The sequence below is a fragment of the Puma concolor genome, chromosome D4 (assembly GCF_028749965.1).
Source record: "Puma concolor isolate L17-30 chromosome D4, mPumCon1.1.hap2, whole genome shotgun sequence".
Taxonomy (NCBI): Eukaryota; Metazoa; Chordata; class Mammalia; order Carnivora; family Felidae; genus Puma; species Puma concolor.
The window spans coordinates 59,980,123-60,001,022 of NC_141679.1; the positions used below are offsets into that span (position 1 = coordinate 59,980,123).

Genomic DNA, 20,900 nt, shown 5'->3' on the forward strand with positions numbered 1-20,900 from the left:
TCTCAACAGAATTGTAGTCCTTATGTAATTTATTCTTATTTTAGGTTTTAGTAAAAATTATTTGGGATAAGTGAGGACTCCCATTTTAAGAAGAAGCATAAGAAAGAAAAGGAAAAAAGCAAACCCTGGCATTACTGAATGACTTGTTCTGTGTGTTATAGCCACCGTTGCCTTTTTTGGCTATCTTCTCAAGAATCATTCTCATTATCTAACAGAGATAACATGCAAACCTACAAAATATTTTCTTCTCATTTGGCTTCTCTAGATTCTCTAAATTGTTAGTGAACATTTCTTAATCAGTTTTGGGACTATAGTGTGTTAATTCTGATTTACCTGAACTGTGAAATCTGATTATCTTGAGGCAGCACAAAATTTCATTGCAGAGCTTATATTTTTCTGTTGGAACTGTATCTTAAATACCTTGGAATATGTAACCTTTTAAAACTGTCCTATTTTACCTATTAAAAAAATTAATAATATTGGTAAATGGTCAGTGTTTTGTAGACCGTAAAATTTTAGCCATTGACCATAACTTAGGGGTCAAGCAGAGGGCCTCTGTTATTTGTTGCAGCCAAATGTTGGGGGTCATTAAGGGACATAATTTATTAATCACAAAATAGACCTTTACCTACCCCTTCTGCTCTGTGTGGGCAACATGGAGAGTATCTCCAGAGGAATGGCTGCTATGATCTCTGAACTCAAAACGCTTGCTTCTTGCCCTGTTTTCAATCACCTCATGGACAGGAGAGCCGAATAACTACTAACTTTCCTGGTTGGAGGACTTGCTGAATGTTCAGCTCTCCAGATCTCATTCCCCTATACTGGAGATCCTTCAGATCTATCCTCACAGATAGCTCTTCCTACAAAGATCCTCCAGGTTTATCCTCAGTCATCAAATGTGTGCTTTGTACAACACAGCTCTCAATCAAGAATTGTCAGTACCTAGAAGAGTTGTCAGTTCTTTTATCTACCTTTCCTTGTACCTCAAGCTTTCTTTTCTTGAACTCTCCTTCCCTCCTGAAGAAATACTGCAGTTCCTGTTAACTCTTTTTTACAAAGGAGTAGTATATATTGATCTTTAACAGCAATGGTGAAGGGTCTTGCATCTGTAATGCTGTCTGTGCCCTGGCACATGTAAGCAGGATTGACCATAGGCTCTGTTGCTTGTCAGGTTGATTTGATTCAGGTCTCCAGCTCCATTCAGTGACTCTTGCTGGATATACGCTCCTTCCTGAGGAGAGGAAGACATTGGTCTTGATAAACTCCTGACCTACTGGGCAGTAGCTGGGAGTAAGGCAGATATCAGGGCACCAGTAGGCCCCCTTTTACAGGCCCCTGTTTTCCAGGACCTGGGCTTTTAGCGCCAATAGTGAACCTGAGTACTTACTCTGAGCCCGAGTAGGCAGTATGCCATGCGACTCAGTATGTGGGACCTGCACACAATATGGTAATTTCTTCCCCTTGTGACCTTATCATAAAGTGAGGATAAAAGTACATCATCATAGTCCACCCCTTTGGCCATTTAGGCCCAGTCATCCCTGGTCACGATGATTGACAACTACAGATTGACTCTGTCGCACGCGGTACCCTGATGCTAACACTGCCCCATATAGCTAGGATCCTGGGCATCCTCATTTGCGCTCAAACACAGCTAGTTGTTCCCAACCACCGTCCGTTCGGGGCTAAAACACCCGCCGTGGGCTGTGTCCCCACTTTCGCGGTCCCCAACGGATGATGGCCAGGAGCAGCACGTGTTTCCCAGCCGGCTGGGTTAGGCCGTCGCACGCCGGAAGTGGCGGTGGGATCGGTGAGGTGTCGGGCGGCGGTGCAGCGGCCCGGGAGTGGGGGGGGCGGGCGCGTTGGTCATGTTTACCTTCGGGCCCGGTAGTCCGGGAGGGGATGGGACGGCCGGAACCGGGACTGAGGAGCCGGCATCCCATGCAGGGCAGGCAACGGCAGCGGGGCCGCTCCCTTCCCCGCCCGCGCCGCCGCAGCCCGAGGCTGACGCAGCCCCTCCCCCGTCGCCCTCCCGGAGCCCTCGCCGTCCCGGCGTCCCCTCGCTGCCCCCGGCCGCACACGCCGGGGAGCTCGAGCCTCACGCAGCTCTGGACTCCTCTGCAGCTTCCACCCAGGGAGAGCCGTCACCGCCCTCCCCAGCGCGCCGGCGACCCGGGCCCGACTGCAGGGCGGGGGGCCGGGGCCGCCACGGCCTCGGTGCCCGGCTGTTCGGGTGGCTGAGAGAACGCAGTCTGGGCCGCGGGCTGTTCGTGGACCCGGCGCGGGACAATTTCCGCACCATGACTAATCTCTATGGTTCCATCCATCCCGCGGACTCGGTGTACCTCAGCACCCGTACCCACGGCGCGGTCTTCAACCTCGAGTACTCCCCCGACGGGTAAGCGAGGCCCCTCGGAGGGCGGGTGCCGGCCTCCGCCTGCTTCTGCCTCCCGTTTGCGGGGGCCGGGGGTTCGGGGTCACCGGCCCGCAGGCCCCTTCCCCCGGCACTTTGTGAAGTGCCCTGTGGCTGTTGGAGGTCTCCGCCCAGCCCTTGGAGGTGGGCAGGCCCAGGACGCCTGTGTGCTCCTCGGGACTCGGCGCGGTGGGCTAGAGCCCGGCCAGAGCCCCGTTCTCCGGTACGCAGTACGTGCCTGGCAGATAACGTGTGCGGTAAAGGCTCCTTGGTTCCCTGTCATTCGGCCTTGCATTTTTCTTCTCGAAGCTTCTGACGAGGGTAGGGAGCCTGCAGGTTCCACGAACTCTGCGCCTGACTTGCCCTGAGGGGACAAGGGTACGTTCCTTGGCTCCGGGAGGATAGATACTACGACGAGGCAGCCGAGTGGTGCCTTATGATGTGGGGCATTTGTGAAGTCCCCAGGCTAGACTGGATGCTTCTGTTAAGGGTATCCAGCCTTTTTTCTGGCAGAGTAAATATTTCATGTTTGGCCTCAGTTTGCTTTGGGTTTTGGGGAATTTTCAAAATAACAGGTGTTTTTAAAACTTCGGTGAGTACACAAACGAGTTCAACAAGGAACAAAGGAAAAACTTGACCCACAGTTCTACCCTGAGAGGACATAGTTAATTTAACTCTTACCCGATCAAGGCCTCTGGATTCCTAGTCATTTGCTTAGCTGCTTATTTATTCATTCTCTCATTCAGCAAATATTTGTTGAGCACTTGCTATGTTCCAGATGCAGAAATTGCGGTGGTGAGCAAAAGCAGCTAATGGGACCACTTGTATTACGCTTGGGACATACTAGTTCAACTACATATTAATGACCATACTAAATAATTCATAATATATATTTATAAATTGGATAAAAGCTTGAGGGAACCTGTTGTATACTAGGGTGTTTGAGGTTTCTGGAAGAAATAACATTTGACCAAGAACAGAAAAATGAGTAGAAGATGAACTAGCCAAGATAAGATGGGGGAGGGCAGAGACGCATTTCAGATAGAGGAAATGGTATGTTAAAGGACCTATGGTTGGAGGATCAGTTTGTCATGCTAGTGAAGCCGAAAGATGATAGCTTAACAAAGCAAAATCTTTTGCTAAAGAAAAACTTAAAATACGCTAACAAAGGAGAAAAGTAGCAGACTCTGAAATCTCATGGTGAGGAGGCACACCGTATTCCATTTCACTGATGTGGGTGCTTCTTCCTAATTATGCTTGATGCTAGGATCTCTGAGGGTTTTTACTAACAGCATTTGGGTGGAACCTATAGCAATGAGTGTGCACCTGAATACAGGGAAGAGAGGAGAAACTATTGCTGAAGTTTATTCACGGAACTGCCTTTCCCCACTCCTCTTTCCATCCAAGCCCTATTCCTAAAGCTCCTCCTAAAATACCAAGAATCTGTTCCTCATAAACATTTGGTTCCTTTCTTCTCCATACCCCAACTTCTTTCTTCCCACCCCCCCTACCTATTCTGTCAGGCTTTCAGAAATAGCTGTTTCTACTCTCTGGAAGTGGGATTTTAGGTTCAGTTGACGGGTAGAACGAATTATGAAGGAGTTCCCATTGCCAGTGCTATTAGAATGAGGAATATATTACTGATAGTTATGTTTGAATGTACACAATAGTGTCCCATACAGACATTTTTTTTAAAAGTAGTTAGGTATTCTGGTACTTAAAATAATTCAACACTGTTTAATTTGCAGTTGACATATACTCATTCTAGAAGACCTAGGCAATAAATGAGCAAAAAGAAGCTAAACAGCAGTTATAATTGCAGAGATTGAATGGCTAGCCAAGGAATTTTTTCTTTGTATATGGTTATCTACCTATTTTAAAAGGTTTTATTTATTTGTTTAAGTAATCTCAACGTGGGGCTCAAACATGACCTCGAGATCAAGAGTCACATGTTCTTCCAACTGAGCCATCCAGGTGCCCCTGTATATGTTTATTTTAATATAAACATGGAGTCATTTTGTTGCCTGCTTTTTTTCATAGTATATTGTGAATTATGTTAATATATTTCTAAAGCATTATTTAAAATTTTTCATTTATTTAAATAAAACCTGTATAAATAAAATTTTTAGATTTATGTCCTCATGATAATTCCCTAGAATGAGTCAAAGGTTATGAAGATTTTGGATACCTATTATCAAATTGCCCTCTGTGAAGATTTTATTAATTCTCATTCCTGTTGCCTGAAATACTCCATTGGAAGTACCTGTCTCTGCATACTGTGGCCAACATTGCACATTGCTATTCTTTTCTGTGTCAAGGTAATAGGTGAAAATAGTTAAGTGTTTTAATTTTTTAGTATTCTTACTATATCTACTAATATGCTCCAGATTTTCATAGGGCTTAAAATAATTTTATAGAAAAATGACATCTGTGTTAAAGGAGATAATTTCTCATAACCCTCAGTTGGATGGGTTAAATCAGCTTACTAGGTACATTGCCACTGTCACTTATAAGGACTTCTCAGTACAGACAAGGAGAGGTGACACAGGAAGTAAGAATTAAAATTATGAATTTAATAGAGACCAGACGAGAGAGAATTTGGCACTAAAAAAGAAATGTAAAGGATACATGGAGTAGAGGTAATTTCTAAAGAATTCCAAAAATGTTGTACAATAACACCTCTTAGGATGACATTTTGAAAAATGAAATTTGATAATGTTGATAGATAACAATATGTGTGACTGCTGTAGAGAGAATTAGTGTATTGGAAAACAGAAGTGAAGAAATTATCTAAAATGGAGACAGGAAAGATGCAGAGATTGAAAATATTTTTTTTTTTTTTAATTTTTTTTTTTCAACATTTATTTATTTTTGGGACAGAAAGAGACAGAGCATGAATGGGGGAGGGGCAGAGAGAGAGGGAGACACAGAATCGGAAACAGGCTCCAGGCTCCGAGCCATCAGCCCAGAGCCTGACGCGGGGCTCGAACTCACGGACCGCGAGGTCGTGACCTGGCTGAAGTCGGACGCTTAACCGACTGCGCCACCCAGGCGCCCCGAGATTGAAAATATTAAGGAGGTTAGTGACATGTTGCATAGAGAGAAAAGGCATAGTATATATTTGATAAGCTCCTGAAGAAAATGAGACAGATAATGGGGCAAAAAAACAACAACACCCATTTGAAGAGAGAATAGCTGAGAACTTTCCAGAACTGAGGAAGGTCACCAGACCATGATTTAAAATGCCCAGCAGACCCCAAATAGGAATCCTTTCTAGACATACAGGGACTCCAGGACAACAAACGGAAAATCTTAAAAGCTAGAGAAAAAATACCTTCAAAGGATTAATTATGAGAGTGATAGTCAATTAGTCATCAATAATAGTGTAAATCAGGGGCGCCCGGATAGCTCAGTCGGTTGAACATCCGACTTTGGCTCAGGTCACGATCTCATGGTCCATGAGTTCGAGCCCCGCGTCGGGTTCTGCTGACAGCTGAGAGCCTGGAGCCTATTTCAGATTCTGTGGCTCCCTCTCTCTCTGCCCCTTCCCGGTTCATTCTCTGTCTCTCTCTCTCTGTCAAAAATAAATAAACTTAAAAAAAATACTTAAAATAATAGTGTAAATCAGAGGACAGTGGTGATTATTTTCAGTATGCTGGGGGAAAAAAATTTCCAATCTAGATGTCTATACCCAATAAAGATGAGGATCTTCATTTTTGTCAAGAACACATTTTTGTCAAGAACAAAGATGAAGTAAATACATACACAAGCAAAGCTCAGTGAGTTTGCCACCAGACCTTCAATAATGAAGTTTGAAGTTCAAAGAGAAGAGTTTTCAACAGGAAGATCTGAGATGGTAGAAAGAATGAAGAATAAAGAAATGAAATATGCATGTGAAACTAAATATAACTTCAATTTTGTCTTTTGGAATTAACAAAGATGGAACTAAAATTGAAAAAAGAAACAGTAACAAATTAGGAAGGAATGTTCTAAATTTCTTGTTTCCTTGAGGGAGAATTTAACATCATAACTTTAGGTTTTAATGTTTGCATATTAAAATCTGCAAGTTAAACACTAAAATACAAGAAAGTATATATTATTTCCAGACTAGTAGAGGAAAAAATATGGAATGAGAAAGAAATACTTCAAAAAAAGACAAGAAAGGGGAAAAAAGTAGAAAAGGTATAATAAATAGAAAGTACAGGGATGCCTGGGTGGCATAGTCGGTTAAGCGTCCGACTTCGTCTCAGGTCATGATCTCACAGTCTGAGTTCGAACCCCACATTGGGCTGTGTGGGACAGCTCAGAGCCCGAAGCCTGCTTTGGATTCTGTCTCCTTCTCTTTCTTCTCTTCCCCCACTCATGCTCTGTCTCTCTCTCTCAAAAATAAATAAACATTAAAATTTTTTTTAAAAAGAAGGGGTGCCTGGGTGGCTCAGTCGGTTAAGCATCCAACTTTGGCTCAGGTTATAATCTCGCGGTTCATGAGTTCGAGCACTGCATCGGGCTCTGTGCTGATAGCTCATAGCCTGGAGGCTGCTCTGGATTCTGTGTCTCCCTCGCTCTGCCCTTCTGCTAGCACTCTCTGTCTTAAAAATAAACATTAAAAAAAGAAAGCACAAAGTGGCTGGGAAAAAAAAAAAAGGAAGCACAAAGAATGGCTGAAAATAAATCCAAATATTACTAATTATAATAAGTATAATGGTACTTAATATGTTCAAAAGGATAGACAAAAATAAATCAAACACATTCTAAACAAAAGCTAGTGAGCTATATTAATATACAAACTGGGCTTTAAGGCAAAATTACTAGAGATGGAGGTCATGCTGATAAAAGCTCAATTCACGTGGAAAATAAAACAGCTCTGAACTTGGATGAGTCTTTTAGGTTTAAAATATATGTATCAAGTTTATCATGAAGAAAGATTTTAATGTACATTATAGTATATACTTCAGTTATGCAGACACAAACATAAGATCAAAACACCACTTAAAATCTTGCTTTAAAGGGCAGTATGCCGTGTCCAGGCCTGATAATCAGTACACATTGGTTCAGCTGTACCAGTTGTAAAAATATTCATATATGTCCATAGTGGTTGAATAGTTACTGCCCCAAGCCCATTGAGTACCTTCCATGGGACCTCCTAGAGTAACCCATTATATAACAACTACAGAGTTAAGAGCTGGCACAGCAAGCTACCAACAAGCATCTCACTGGAGAGCTGCAGCATCAGTTCAAAGTGCTCCTTATCCATGCCAGATACCCTTTCCCACACAAAAAAATCCATAGGCAAATGCCCAGTGACCGTTCAGCTTCCCTTAGTGTGGGGCTGCCTGCCTTTCTCAGGCACTTTCCCAGCCATTCTCACATAGTCATTTGTGAGAACTGCAGCCTCCGGGGAGATCCAGAGAGATGAACAAGTCAGTCAGACAAGAGTACTAGCACTACTGCAGGCACCATCCAGACATATTACCTCTCTTGGCATAGTGTGCACTCCATGACAGAACAGAATCCACAGCAGATGAATGAGGCCTCTAGGGATGGTTTATGGATGTCATTACTCCAGGGATGCAGATCCCTAATTTTATTCCTACTGAATTTCACCATTATTTAGTGGGCTAAGTTTGCTAAAATCCACTGAATACCTGCCTACCATGGGCATCAGTAAACACTCATTTTATTAATGAAACTGATCACCAACATAAATCTCAGGAACATTCAGTTGAGGAAACTGAGAAGCAGAAAGGTCATTAAACAAAGGATTTGTACCCTGGCTTATTATGCTTTTAACTGCTATATTATATTGTCATCTGGACTAAAGGATTATAATTAAACATGATATATCAACAGATTCTTTTTGTGGCTTAGTTATTAACATAATTGTATACATATTTAATACACAAAATTAACAACAAGCATAAGTGCTAAAAAATTTTTAATATACTTACTTCAGCAAAAGCTAAAAAGAGGATGTAGCCCGATAAACAATTCTGTTGATGTTAAGTAATTTTTTTATTACTTATGAAGACTACAAGTTACTTAATGACTACCTATTTAATGTGGACATTTTTGGAGGGGCTTTATGTAATTCTTTATGTCAATTCATGGTGCAGACAACGGCATCTGGGTCAAAGAAAAGATTATGGCTGATATTTCCAAAAATTAACAAATAATGGAAATTACTAGAATAATATGACAAACAACTTAATTAGAACTATCACTTGGGAAGAGTTTTTATAATTTATAGGTTAGTTTATGTTTAAAATGTTGAAAAATTTTTATTCATGTTTATATTACTATTGAATGTTTAACATTTTTAAATATCACACTTAGCTATATGTAACAGCTGCCTCCTGCATTTTTTTTTTCCCAAACACACAAGGAAGATGTATAAAATTTTCACTTACAAGGCCACATTTTAAAAGATTATCAAAGAAGTTACAGTATATCAGTACAGTGTGATCACTAGAAATCAATAACAGAAAGATAACTAGAAAAACATCAAGTGTTTTCAAGTGAAGAAACATTTATAAATAGCATATGGGCCAAAAAAGAAATGATAACGGACATTAGAAATATTTAGCACTGAATGATAAAGAAAGTACCACATGTCTCAAAACTTGTAAGATACAAGTAAAACAGTACTTACTAGGAAAATAATAGTCATTAATAAACTGGAAAGGAAGACAAGTAAAAATGAGCTAAGTATCTGTCTCAAGAAAGAATAGTGAAATTATGTGCAAATAATAGCAAAGTAAGCAAAGAAAGGAGAAGGAAGGAAATAGAGTAACAGAGTGGAACTGGTGAACTTTTTAAAATTCAGTAGAAATACTCACCAGAGAAAATCTTATCTTTGAAAAGACAAATAAAAATGAAAAACACTCATATTGATTAAGAGAATGCCCAAGCAAACAATATTCAGAATGAAAAGGGGTGACATAACTTCAGATGCAAGGGGTAGAGATTATAGCTTTCCAGAAGAAGTAGAGTAGGTGGTTTGGCCCAACCCTTCAACAGAGAATAATTAGAAAAGCTAGAAAAAATATAAATATTTAATGTAAGATATAAAAATTTGTGTTTGAAGGAATTCGAGAAATAAGGTAATAAGTAAATTGCAGGGCCGGGATCTATGAAAGGAAGAGAAGCCAGAAATGTGAGCCCACAGCTTTAGCCAAATGAGTTAAATAAGCTCTACGGTAGAAATAAAAGGTTTAGAAAATAAAATAATGTAAATCACTACATTAACATATTGAAGGAAAAACCTAGGATAATTTCAGTAAGTGTTGGAAAACTTTTATGCAATTGAACATATATCAATGAAAAAAACAGCAAATTTGAAGTAGAAGAAAATTTCTTAATCCAATAACAAATCTATCCCCCACAAAAGAAAAACAAACAAAACAAACTCTACAGCAAACATTGTACTTAATGATGAAACAGTGAATGTATTCTTGAAGATCAGGAATGAGAGGCATGCCTGCTATAGTAACATTTCTATTTAACATTATACCGAAAGTTCTAGCCAGTGCAGCAAGGAAAAAAGTATTAAAAAAAGAACAAAGCATTTGCTTGTAGATGATATGATTATCGACAAAGAAAACCTAAAGTAACCTACGGGTAAAGTATTAAAATAGCAAGATTAATGGATAAATTATTTTAAAATCAATTGCATTTCTGTACACCAACAACAAAGCAAAATTTAAAAAAGAATATTTACAAAAGTATGAAAAAAATGGTCAAGTAACCACAAATAAATCTAAGAAAAGATAGGTATGACCCATATGGAGAAAAATCTCCATGGTAAATGGAAATACACCATGTTCATGGATTGAAAGACTCCATATTATAAAGATTTCAATTCTATGTAAACTTTTATATAGATTTATTATAATCTGAAAATCCATAGCTGGACTTGTGTGTGTGTGTACATAACTTGATAAGTTGATTTGAAATGTATAAGGATGTTTAAAGGCCCAAGAATTGCTAAGATACTCTTGCTAAGAAAATCTTGAATATGTGGGAAGGTGTATATGTTACTGATGGATGATTCAATACTGAATGATACAAATTCCACTGAATTAATTTGGAAAGTCAGTGCATGCTAGTAAAAATACTAACAAGGTTTTTTAGTAGGACCTGACATGCTATATTTAAAATTCCTCAGTTGGTTAAGCGTCCTACTGTTGATTTCAGTTCGGGTCATGATCTCACATTTCATGAGCTGTCATCATGGAGCCTGCTTTTGATTCTCTCTCTTCCTGTCTCTCTGCCTCTCCTTCACTTGTGCACAGGCTGTCTTGCTCTCTCAAAATAAATAAATTAATTTTTAAAAAAGCAATGAGGAGATCTTGCTTTACCACATAGAAAACCGTTCAGAAATTGTAATAATGTGGTATTGCATAGAATGGGGTGTAGAATCCGGAAACAAAACGTATATATGATAAAGATCACGTTTCAAACCAATGAGAAAAGTGTAGGCTTTGATATTGGGACAATTGATGTGCATTTTAAAAAGTTACAAATCATGCCATGTACAAAAATTATTTGTATTAAAACAAAACAATGAGTATCAGTTTTATAGATATCTTACAGTGTTTAAGGTAAAGACTCTCCAAGAATCAGCGATTTGTTTACTTTTATGCACAAAAAGGAGTAAAGTTCATTCTGTGACTCTTCTGAATAACAACAAAAAATGGCTAGCTTTAAAATTATGGATATTAATTTGAACATTTTTACTCATGTTGATTAACCAGCACAAAAATCCTGAAGTCCAGATATTTCAAAAAAGGTTTTGCCGGGGAGCCTAGGTGGCTCAGTTGGTTAAGCATCCAACTTCCACTCAGGTCATGATCTCACGGCTTGTGGGTTCGAGCCCTGTGTCATGCTCTGTGCTGACAGCTCAGAGCCTGGGGGCTGCTTTGGATTCCATGTCTCCCTCTCTCTCTGCCCCTCCCCTGCTTGTGCTCTGTCTGGCTCTCTCAAAATAAACATTAAAATTTTTTTAGAAAGGGTTCCTACGGACACCCTTTAAAGGACAATTTCATGATTACTAAATTCGGAAAAGATTTCAATTTAGATTTTTTCCCTCTCCTACTTTATCTAAAAAGTTTGTTCTAAATAGAAAATTTTGGGGGCGCCTTGGTGGTCAGTCGGTTAAGCTTCCGACTTCGGCTCAGGTCATGATCTCGTGGTTCATGAGTTCAAGCCCTGCATCGGGCTCTGTGCTGACAGCTCGGAGCCTGGAGCCTGTTTCGGATTCTGTGTCTCCCTCTCTCTCTCTGATCCTCCCCCGTTCATGCTCTGTCTCTCTGTCTCAAAAATAAATAAACGTTAAATAAATAAATAAATAAATAAATAAATAAATAAATAAATAGAAAATTTTGGCTATTTAAAATTGTCTTGGGGGTACACCTGGGTGGCTCAGTCAGTTGAGTGTCCGACTCTTGATTTTGCCTCAGGTCATGATCCCAGGATTATGGGATCAGGCCCCACATCTGGCTCCATGCTGAGCATGGAGCCTGCTTGAGGTTCTGTCTCTCTTTCTGCCCCTCTCTCCTGCTCAAGCACGTGTGTTCTCTCTCTCTCAAATAAATTTTTTTTTTTTTTTTTTTAATTAAAATTCTGTCTTGGGGCATTCTGGTGGCTTAGTCGGTAGAACATGTGGCTCTTGATCTCAGGATTGTAAATTCAAGCCCCATGTTGGGTGTAGAGATTACTTTAAAAAATTAAAAACATTTTTATTTTATGTATTTTCATGTTAAGTGTACAAATTCCATTTATTACTGGAACTATAAATTGAGACCAGGCCTGCAGTTTCAAAGACTTAAGATTTCATTTGCTAGATCTGAATCTGAAAGCAGTGCCCACAGAAAACTAAGACTTAAATAAAACACAGTTGCTTTTCAGAAATCAAAATGCAACTTATAAAAGGTTTATAATTATATAACTTTGTAATAGGAAAGGGCTGAAACAAGAGACAATACTAAAAACTATAAAGGAAAAGATTAGGTTTGATTTCATCTAACTGGTTTGGTAGGATATATGCCAAACCTTTTTCAGTACATTTTAATAGATATTGGTAAAGAAATACATAATTTTGTTACATATAATTTTTTTTCCTAAGTTGCCTCATCAATGCATGCTTTTCTGCAACCAGCTTTTCTCATTTAGAAATGTGTTTTAGAGTTCTTGCATATCCACATAAAACTTACCCCTTTCTTTTTAAATGTTGCACCATATTGCAAACTATTATGTACCATGGCTTATAGAATCAGTCATTCCTCTTTCATGTACTTTTAGGTTACTTTCAATTTTTCATTACAATGAAGCATATCTTTATGTTTCTTTGTATTTATAAATGATTATTTCTTTAGATTAAATTCCCAGAAAAAATTTCTGAGTCAAAAGTTATGCACATGTAAAAGTTTGATAGATACAAGGTTGGCCGTTTAACTCAGCTGGTTAGAGTGTGGTGCTAAAAGTTTGATAGACACAGGTACTCTCCAAATCTAAACTGTACCAGTTTATGCTTCACTATCATATTTGAGAGTACCATTTCCTACTATTGCCAACAGCAGATAATTTCAATCTTTTAAATACTTGCTACTGGGGTGTCTGGGTGGCTCAGTCAGCCAAGTGTCTGACTCTTGATTTCAGCTCAGGTCAAGATCTCAATGATGAGATCAAGCCCCATGTCAGGTTCTGTGCTGAGCATGGAGCCTGCTTGGGATTCTCTTTCATACTCTCCCCCTCTGCCCCTCCCCCCCTCAAAAAAATTAATAAAACTTTAAAAATAAAAAATATTTGCTACTAACATGGGTAAAAAAAGGTTATACATTATAGTTTGTATGATTATAAATAAATATCAATAATGAAAGAATGCTAGAAAACTAAAGAGAAATGTGTCATTTGCTTTCAGGTCAGTGCTGACTGTTGCTTGTGAACAGACTGAAGTTCTGCTTTTTGACCCTATATCTTCAAAGCACATAAAAACACTTTCTGAAGCTCATGAAGACTGTGTAAATAATATCAGGTCAGTATTTTAGTGAAATAGTGAAGTTTATTAATGTGACCCAAAATATTCTGTTTTGGAAGTTAATGAAAATTGGTAATGTCTTGCCCAGCAGTGCTAGATGATATGCATTTGTGAACTGTGAATTTTATCCCTTGTGAAACTTATCCCTTTAATTATAAAACTTACTATTAACCATTTTGGATAAGAATTTTTCTGAAATGCATTTTTCACTTCCATATGATTTTATCTTTTCTCTTCATATATTAGGGTCATCATTATGAACCTCAGCCATGCATTACAATAGTCCTCCAATGTCTTTGGGCTAATGATCTGTGTAGAATTATGGCAATCCCATTACTTAGCCTCTCTCACCTATCCCCTCCCCATTCCTAACTATTGAGGGGGAAAAACACATTTGCACAGAGAACTTCTTTATAAAAGCATGTTGGAAGCTCCTTAAATTCTTAATAATGTGGGAAGTAAATAACAGTTGAACAGCTTGGTGGATTAATATGCAGTCATTAAAATGATGGTCATAGGGACTACATATCAACATGGACAAATGCTTGGGACAATATAGGTAAAAATCATGATAAAAGTTGTTAAAAATATGAAATGCAGAAGATAAGGAAATATTTTTCAATGCTAACATAGGATGGGTTAGAATGAATGGATAATGAGTAATTTTCTGTTTTCTAAACATTATGTAATAAGATTATATTCCCTTTATAACGATTACTGTTACTGTTCAAAAAAAAAAACCGTGGAAATTGCTTCTAGTCACAGTGACTTACTGAGTTTTGATGTAACCTCTATGCTCTAAACACACTGAACAATAAATAGCACAAAAGATACAGTGAGGCTCTGAAACAACATAAACATTTTCGTGGGCCAGAAATGGAACACAGGGAAGCTGTTATAGGTCTGAAACTGCAAGCCCACTGAGTTTTCCATCTGGTATTGATGTGTGGTAGTTTTAGTTCCTGTCAAGAATCAGAAGTACCCAAGTACTTTATGTGAGGCAGGAACCAGAGCCAGAATTACTACACAAAGCCAGGCATTTGACTAGAGTGCCTATCCCATTTGTGAAAGGCTGAATGCCTGCCCCATTTGTGAAAGGCTGAAAAAAGGAAAAAGCTATTCACTACCTGAGGCTGTGGGTTTTGGCTGATTACGACACATCCTCCTGGCCTGACTCAGTAATGAAGCCATCACTGAGTCAGTGATTGAATGTATATGTGTGATAGCTCCAATATCATCAGGAAACTGAAGGACTTAATGTCATTATGTGGCCTAATTGTGGATTAGTGGTTCAAAAATCCAAATGGGGGCAACTACAAAACCAGTAAATAGGAGAAGAAAAAAAGTAATTAAAAACCTTTCTTAAAACCTTTCTTACTCAAAATGAGCCTATAACCAAAATGCCAAAACTCATGAAGACATACTAATATCATAAAATCAGCAACTAAAACAAGCATTTTTTTCTGGATGAAGTTAATTTTATGGAGTAGTCCAACGAAGACTTTATTTTTAAAAATAAATTATTTATTTTTTTTTGACTAGGTAATACATGCACGTGGTACAAAATTCAAAGGTACAAAAGGGTAAACAGTGAAAAGTAAGTCTATCTCCCACCTCTGTCCCCTAGCCACCCAGTTCCCCTCCCCAGAGGCAACCACTATTACCAGTTTCTTGCTATCCTTTTTGAGATAGTCTATGCATGTACAAGCATACACACACACGTACATACATACACTTTTATATAAATGGTAGCATACTACACACACTATTATATACCTTGGCTTTTCCATTTAATAACATATTTAGAGATTATTCCATGTTAGTACCCATGGGATAATCTTATTCTTTTTAACGGCTGCATAGTATTCCATTGGTTGGGAGAAACTTTAAAGCATTTTTAGGATGCTCAAAGAAATAAGGAATACTTTCCATTTAAAGAGATGAAACGAGAATAGGTTAATCTGGAAAAAACCAACTACAACTCTTAGAAATTAAAAATGTAGTTAGTATATAAAAAACTCAAAAGAGGGGGTAAATATCCTTTACATCATTGATGAGAGAATTAATGGATTGGAAAATACTGAGTACTTAAAAGTCATAGAGGATTGAAAGACTCCAATGTATGTATGATAAGAATTATAGAAAAAGAACATGCAGAGATTGGTGGAGAACTAATTTTTGAAGGCACAAAGGGAGAGAATTTTTAGCATTAAAGAAGGTCCTGAATCCTTGAATCAAAAGTAAACTCTAAATGTCACATAGGTTAAAGATAAATGTACATTGAAACAGGTTGTAGTAAAACACTATAGAGTATCAAAGATAAAGACAAAATCTTAAAAACCACCAATGTTAGAGGCCAGAATACCTACAGAGGTATAATTCAAGGTTATAACAAAGTTTCTCAACAGTAACAGTTGATCTTAGGAGATTATGAAGTAGTATCTTAAATACTAAGGAAAAATAATGCTCCATGCCATATATCCAGGTAAACTGTCATTCCGTAATGAAGAATTTAATTAGGTGAAATGATAAATGTTATTAATAGCAGGAAGATAATAATTTAGGGTTTTTTGGGGGGTGTATTTAAAACAAAGTTAAAACTAAAAGTCTAGATTTATTTTCTCCTAGTCATATTAAAAAGAAAAAAAGTGTAATTAATTTTTAATGTTTTATTTACCCCAATAGGACTAAAACATTATCATTTCAACATGTAACTGTTATAACATTTATTAAGATATTTTACTTTCATTTTTGAATGTTGAATTTTCAAAATCCGGTGTTTAACACTTAGAGCACATCCCAATTCAGACTGGCCACATATCAAGGACTCAAAAGCCATATGTGGCTAATGGCTACCAAACTGGACAGTGTAGCTTTGGATCTAACAACAAATAGATTGTGTGTAATATGGTAAGGTTCATGTCAGGTTCGGAAAGAAGGCAGAAATATTAAGTAGCTTCAGACTCTCTCAGAACAATGTGTAATTAAATACACGCAATGAAAAAGAAACTTAAAGGTAACTAATATAGTAGACATATAGTGTATAGATTCCAAATCAGAAGTGGGGGGAAAGGGAATACTGAATACTTGATTGGTTTAGTAGAAAACAGGAAAGCTTTATAAAGTAAATAAACAAATAAAGCAAGCAAAGGGATGATAAGTAGAAAACAAGGAGTAGAAACAGTTCCAAATATGTGAGTAGTTCTCAGTAAGTATAAATGGATTGATCTTCTTTATTAAAAGACACAGAGACAGCAATTTGAATAAAAACCGAAATCATCTGTATACGTTTTATAGAGATAAAAAGTTGCCCAGAAATGGGAAAAGAAAACTAATATAGATTATCATTATTGGACAGATGGAAGATCAAAAGCCTAAATAAGGATAAAAATACAACAGTACATACTGATAAAAGGAAAAATCAACTCAGAGCATGTAATTAGGAACTTGTATACAATTTGAAATTTGTATATTTCAAAAAACAAAACAAAAAATCCCAAAACAAAACAGATAAGGAATTACAAGTCTATAATCATAGTGAGAGACTTTTAATACACTTCCATCCCAAACTAGTAAATCAAGTAGATAAAAATTAGGCTATAGAAGATTTTAAAATATCTTTTACAACCTTTCTACTAAAAATAGAAATGCAGAATAAGATGTATTTAAAATGTATTTTTTTAATGTATAATTGAGCTGATAAGAAAGAAAGGAATCCTAGGGCCAAAAATGAAATAGAAGCAGGAATGCAAATAAGTAAATTGGTATTCAGCTGGCTTTTACCCTGGAGGCATTTGCCAAATGCTAGTGAGTGACCTTGATCTTCTGTTTTGATATGTATAAGGAGTTACAGTGAACAGGAGAGTTAGTTTTATGGCCAGTTCAAGATGAGGAATCTAGTGGAAAACTCTGCATAAAGCTGGGACTCCCAAGGGCTATACTTACAGCATTAAGGTGATCTAGAAATATACCACGCTGTTCATGTAGAGTATGACCTTGGTAGAGGGATGTCAGAAAATCTCCTCAGTAAGTTTCTAACCACAAGTCCGCCTTCATGCATGTATGGGGCCCAAATTCACACTACTATATGGTCCAAAACCATGTAGCCAGCAATTTAAAATTGAATCCAAGTTGATAGTACTGCCAGGTACTTGCAAAAACAAATGCATATCTTCTCTCAGGGAGAAAACTCAGTATCATAAAGAAGTCAATTCTTTCCAAATTAGTCTATAAATTTAGTTCAGTTTTAATCAAAATACCAGCAGGGTTTTTTTTTTTTTTTTTTTTTTTTTTTTACTTAAAAATTCATATGGAACAGCAAAGTGCCAAGAATATCTGAGACAATTTTGAAGGATGCTAAGATGGTAGTCTTCCTGATATCAAATACAGTCTTAGGACAGGGATTAAGTGCCTAATGGAATGGAATAGAACTTCCAGAAACAGACCCATGCATATATGGAAATTTGATATATGACAGCAGGGGCATTACAGATTAATGGCAGGGAAATGGAAAAGAGAGAACTGGTTTTATATATATATATATACATATATATATATACATATATATATATACATATATATATACATATATATACATATATACATATACATATATGTATATATATGTATATATACATACATATATATGTATATATATATACATACATATATATGTATATATATATGAAAAAACAAAGTAAGATTAGATTTCTATCTCATACCATAGCTAAATATAACTGCCAGTTGAAGACCTAATTATGAAAGCAAACCTTTAAAGCTTTAGAAGAAATACAGAATATATTTATGTTCTAAGGATGAGAAAGGATTTTTTTTAAGATACAAAAAGCATAACTCATTAAAGGATTGCTAAGTTTGCATTAAAATTTAAAACTTCATTTTAACCAAAGACAACAATGTGAGAAGATAACCTATAGTCTGGTGGGAGAACATATTTTCAATGCACATAGCCAAGAAAGGATTAGCATCCAGAATATATAAAACAATTACCCTGGAGCAAAATAGGCAGAAAATCATATAAGAGAAGCTAAAATGAGCAGTAAATATGGAAAAAATTTTCAAGCTTCCTAGTTACAAGAATATAAATAAAAATAAACAATGAAGAAATACTAAGTATTGGCAAAGATGTTGAGAAGTAGAAACTCTTAGGCATCATTGATGGAGTATAATTGATAAAATTATTTTGAAGAGCAGTTTAGCAATATCTGGTAAAATTGAAGAGCAAAATTTTTTTTTAAGAAATTAAAGCATATGTAAACAAGGAAATGTGTAAAGAAGGTTCATTATAGCATCTTTAGTAATACGATTTGGAAACAAATCTCCATTAAGAAGAAGATAAGTTCTAGTATACTCATATAATGGAATACTATACATCAGTTAAAATAAATGAACTAGAAACATCAGCATCTGAGATACATCTCAGAAATTCAAGGTTGAGCCAGAAAAGCAAATTATAGAATGAGCTGTACAGTGTGATACCATTTATGTAAAGTTTGGAAATATGCAAACATAAGCATATTTGTTGGTTCTCTGCTCTATCCCCAGCACCTAGAACTGTGCCTAGCACATGGTGCTAATTGAATATTTACAGAGTAAATTGAACGCAAAACAAAATGATACATTGTTTATGGATACATACTTAGGAACTCATGGTATTAAAAACTTGCATGGGGAGTGACAAATTTTGGATAGTGGTTCCCTCTGGAGAGGGAGGGAGGGGAATGGGATTGGGGAGGGATATTCAGGGTGCTTCAGTTGTGTTTGTAATGTTCAAAGAAATCTGAAAGATAACAAGTTGTTAAAATTTGATAAGGCTGGGTGGTGTGTATCACAGTCTTTGTTATATTCTTCATAATTTTCTCTATGTTTTAAATATTTTACAATTTAAAATTTTCTTATCTCAAAAAGAGAAGATGTGTTGAATTGTTTGCCCCTATTCAAAATGATCTCTGGCTAATCTGCTGTTAGAATTTGTTCTTTATCAATGTCAACTCTCATTTGCTGCTATCAGTGTTTCTGCTTTAGTACTCCACACTTACAAATTTGAATTTGCTTATCTGTTGGTTAGAAAAACAGATTTTGAAGCTTTTTTAGAAGTACATATCACTTAAGAGTTTTGTGTGAGAATCTGAGGGGTCCTCTGGCATGAGCTTATGTGTATATTATTAATAATACTAACTTCCATTTTTACTGAGTGTCTACCATGTGCCAAACCTTTGTGAAGCACTTTTCATACAATATTAATTCTTACATTATCCTGATGTGAAACAGATACTGTATCCATTTTAAGAGATGAAGAAATTGCAACTCAGTTAAAGAGATTTGTCCAATACTTTAATATGTAGCAAGTGGTAGAGCTGGAATTCATGCTCAGTTCAGTTAGACCACCTCAGTACTGTTTAGAGATGTGGGCATGCATTTCCTGGTTTGGCTCTAGATAGTGATTTTGTATATACTTAGTAATGCCTTCTAGTTCATTCCTTAGTTTTTTAAGGTTTGCTTATCTTGTAAACTAAAAATATTGATAGTTGTAAAGAGTATTTTCTCTTTATTCATATTTAGGGACAGTAAGGGGGAAAGTATGTTATTTAAATTCTTAAGCCCATTATACAGATTTACTTATTATTCATGAGGACTCTGTGTGTCAATTTAAGAGTCCATTTAATAATTAAGGTCCCCCAGTTATGAGGTTAAAAGGGCAGTTGAGGTTATCATAAGAATATTCACTTAGTGGTATGACAGTTAAAAAATTAATACCTATTTAATATTCCAGGATCTATTTTTTCCCTCCCACCGTCTTTGTTGGTCTTTTCCTGATTGGTATATTTCAAATACTATAATGTAAATGCAGTGTTCATCACTGGGAACATGAAATTTCTTATCTTGCCAAGGATGTGGAATTTCACAAAACCCTAAGACTGATATTAGAAAACTGATCAATTACGTATAAAATCATTAGCAGATGAGGATCTGATAGAGGTAGACTAGTTATCAATTAAAGAAAAGGAAATGACAGAAATGATGACTTGGTAGATACTTCAGAGAATTATGTGAATATCTCATGGGACTAAAGAAAGGCCCTTGAGAAAATGGATAAAGCCATTGATTTTTATATAGAAATGATTCTCTTTTTATAGGATAAAACTCAAATATTAAGGAAGGGTATCATATTTTGCTGTCATAATTTCATTGGAAAGATTATGCAAGAAAAACCCCAAACATTTAACTTATTCTTATTCTAAGAATTTACACATAGTTAAATAAATGTAAAATAAATATTAAACATTTTTATGATTTTTGGTTTTTAGACAATACTTTCTTTCCTGCGTACAATGAAATGTTGGTACCTGTTTTAAGAAAATTCTATTTCAGTTGCTCTTATCCTTTACCAATTAACCTCTGATAATGAAAACCTCAGTTTATCCAAATGTCAGTTTA

The 20,900-nt window shown here is 36.7% G+C and overlaps 1 protein-coding gene across 2 annotated transcripts in view; it reads left to right on the forward strand.

Moving 5' to 3' along the window:
- The first annotated feature begins 1,779 nt into the window (after positions 1-1,779).
- DCAF10 (DDB1 and CUL4 associated factor 10) overlaps positions 1,780-20,900 on the forward strand; it is a 43,748-nt gene continuing 24,627 nt past the window's right edge. Inside the window, exons 1-2 of one of the 2 annotated variants that reach the window (XM_086683525.1) lie at positions 1,780-2,395; positions 13,329-13,442. In XM_086683525.1, the coding sequence (XP_086539651.1) occupies positions 1,866-2,395; positions 13,329-13,442 (644 nt within the window). In that variant the 5' untranslated portion in view covers positions 1,780-1,865. The remainder of the gene's footprint in view (positions 2,396-13,328; positions 13,443-20,900) is intronic. The other variant, XM_025912833.2, reaches the window with a different exon arrangement.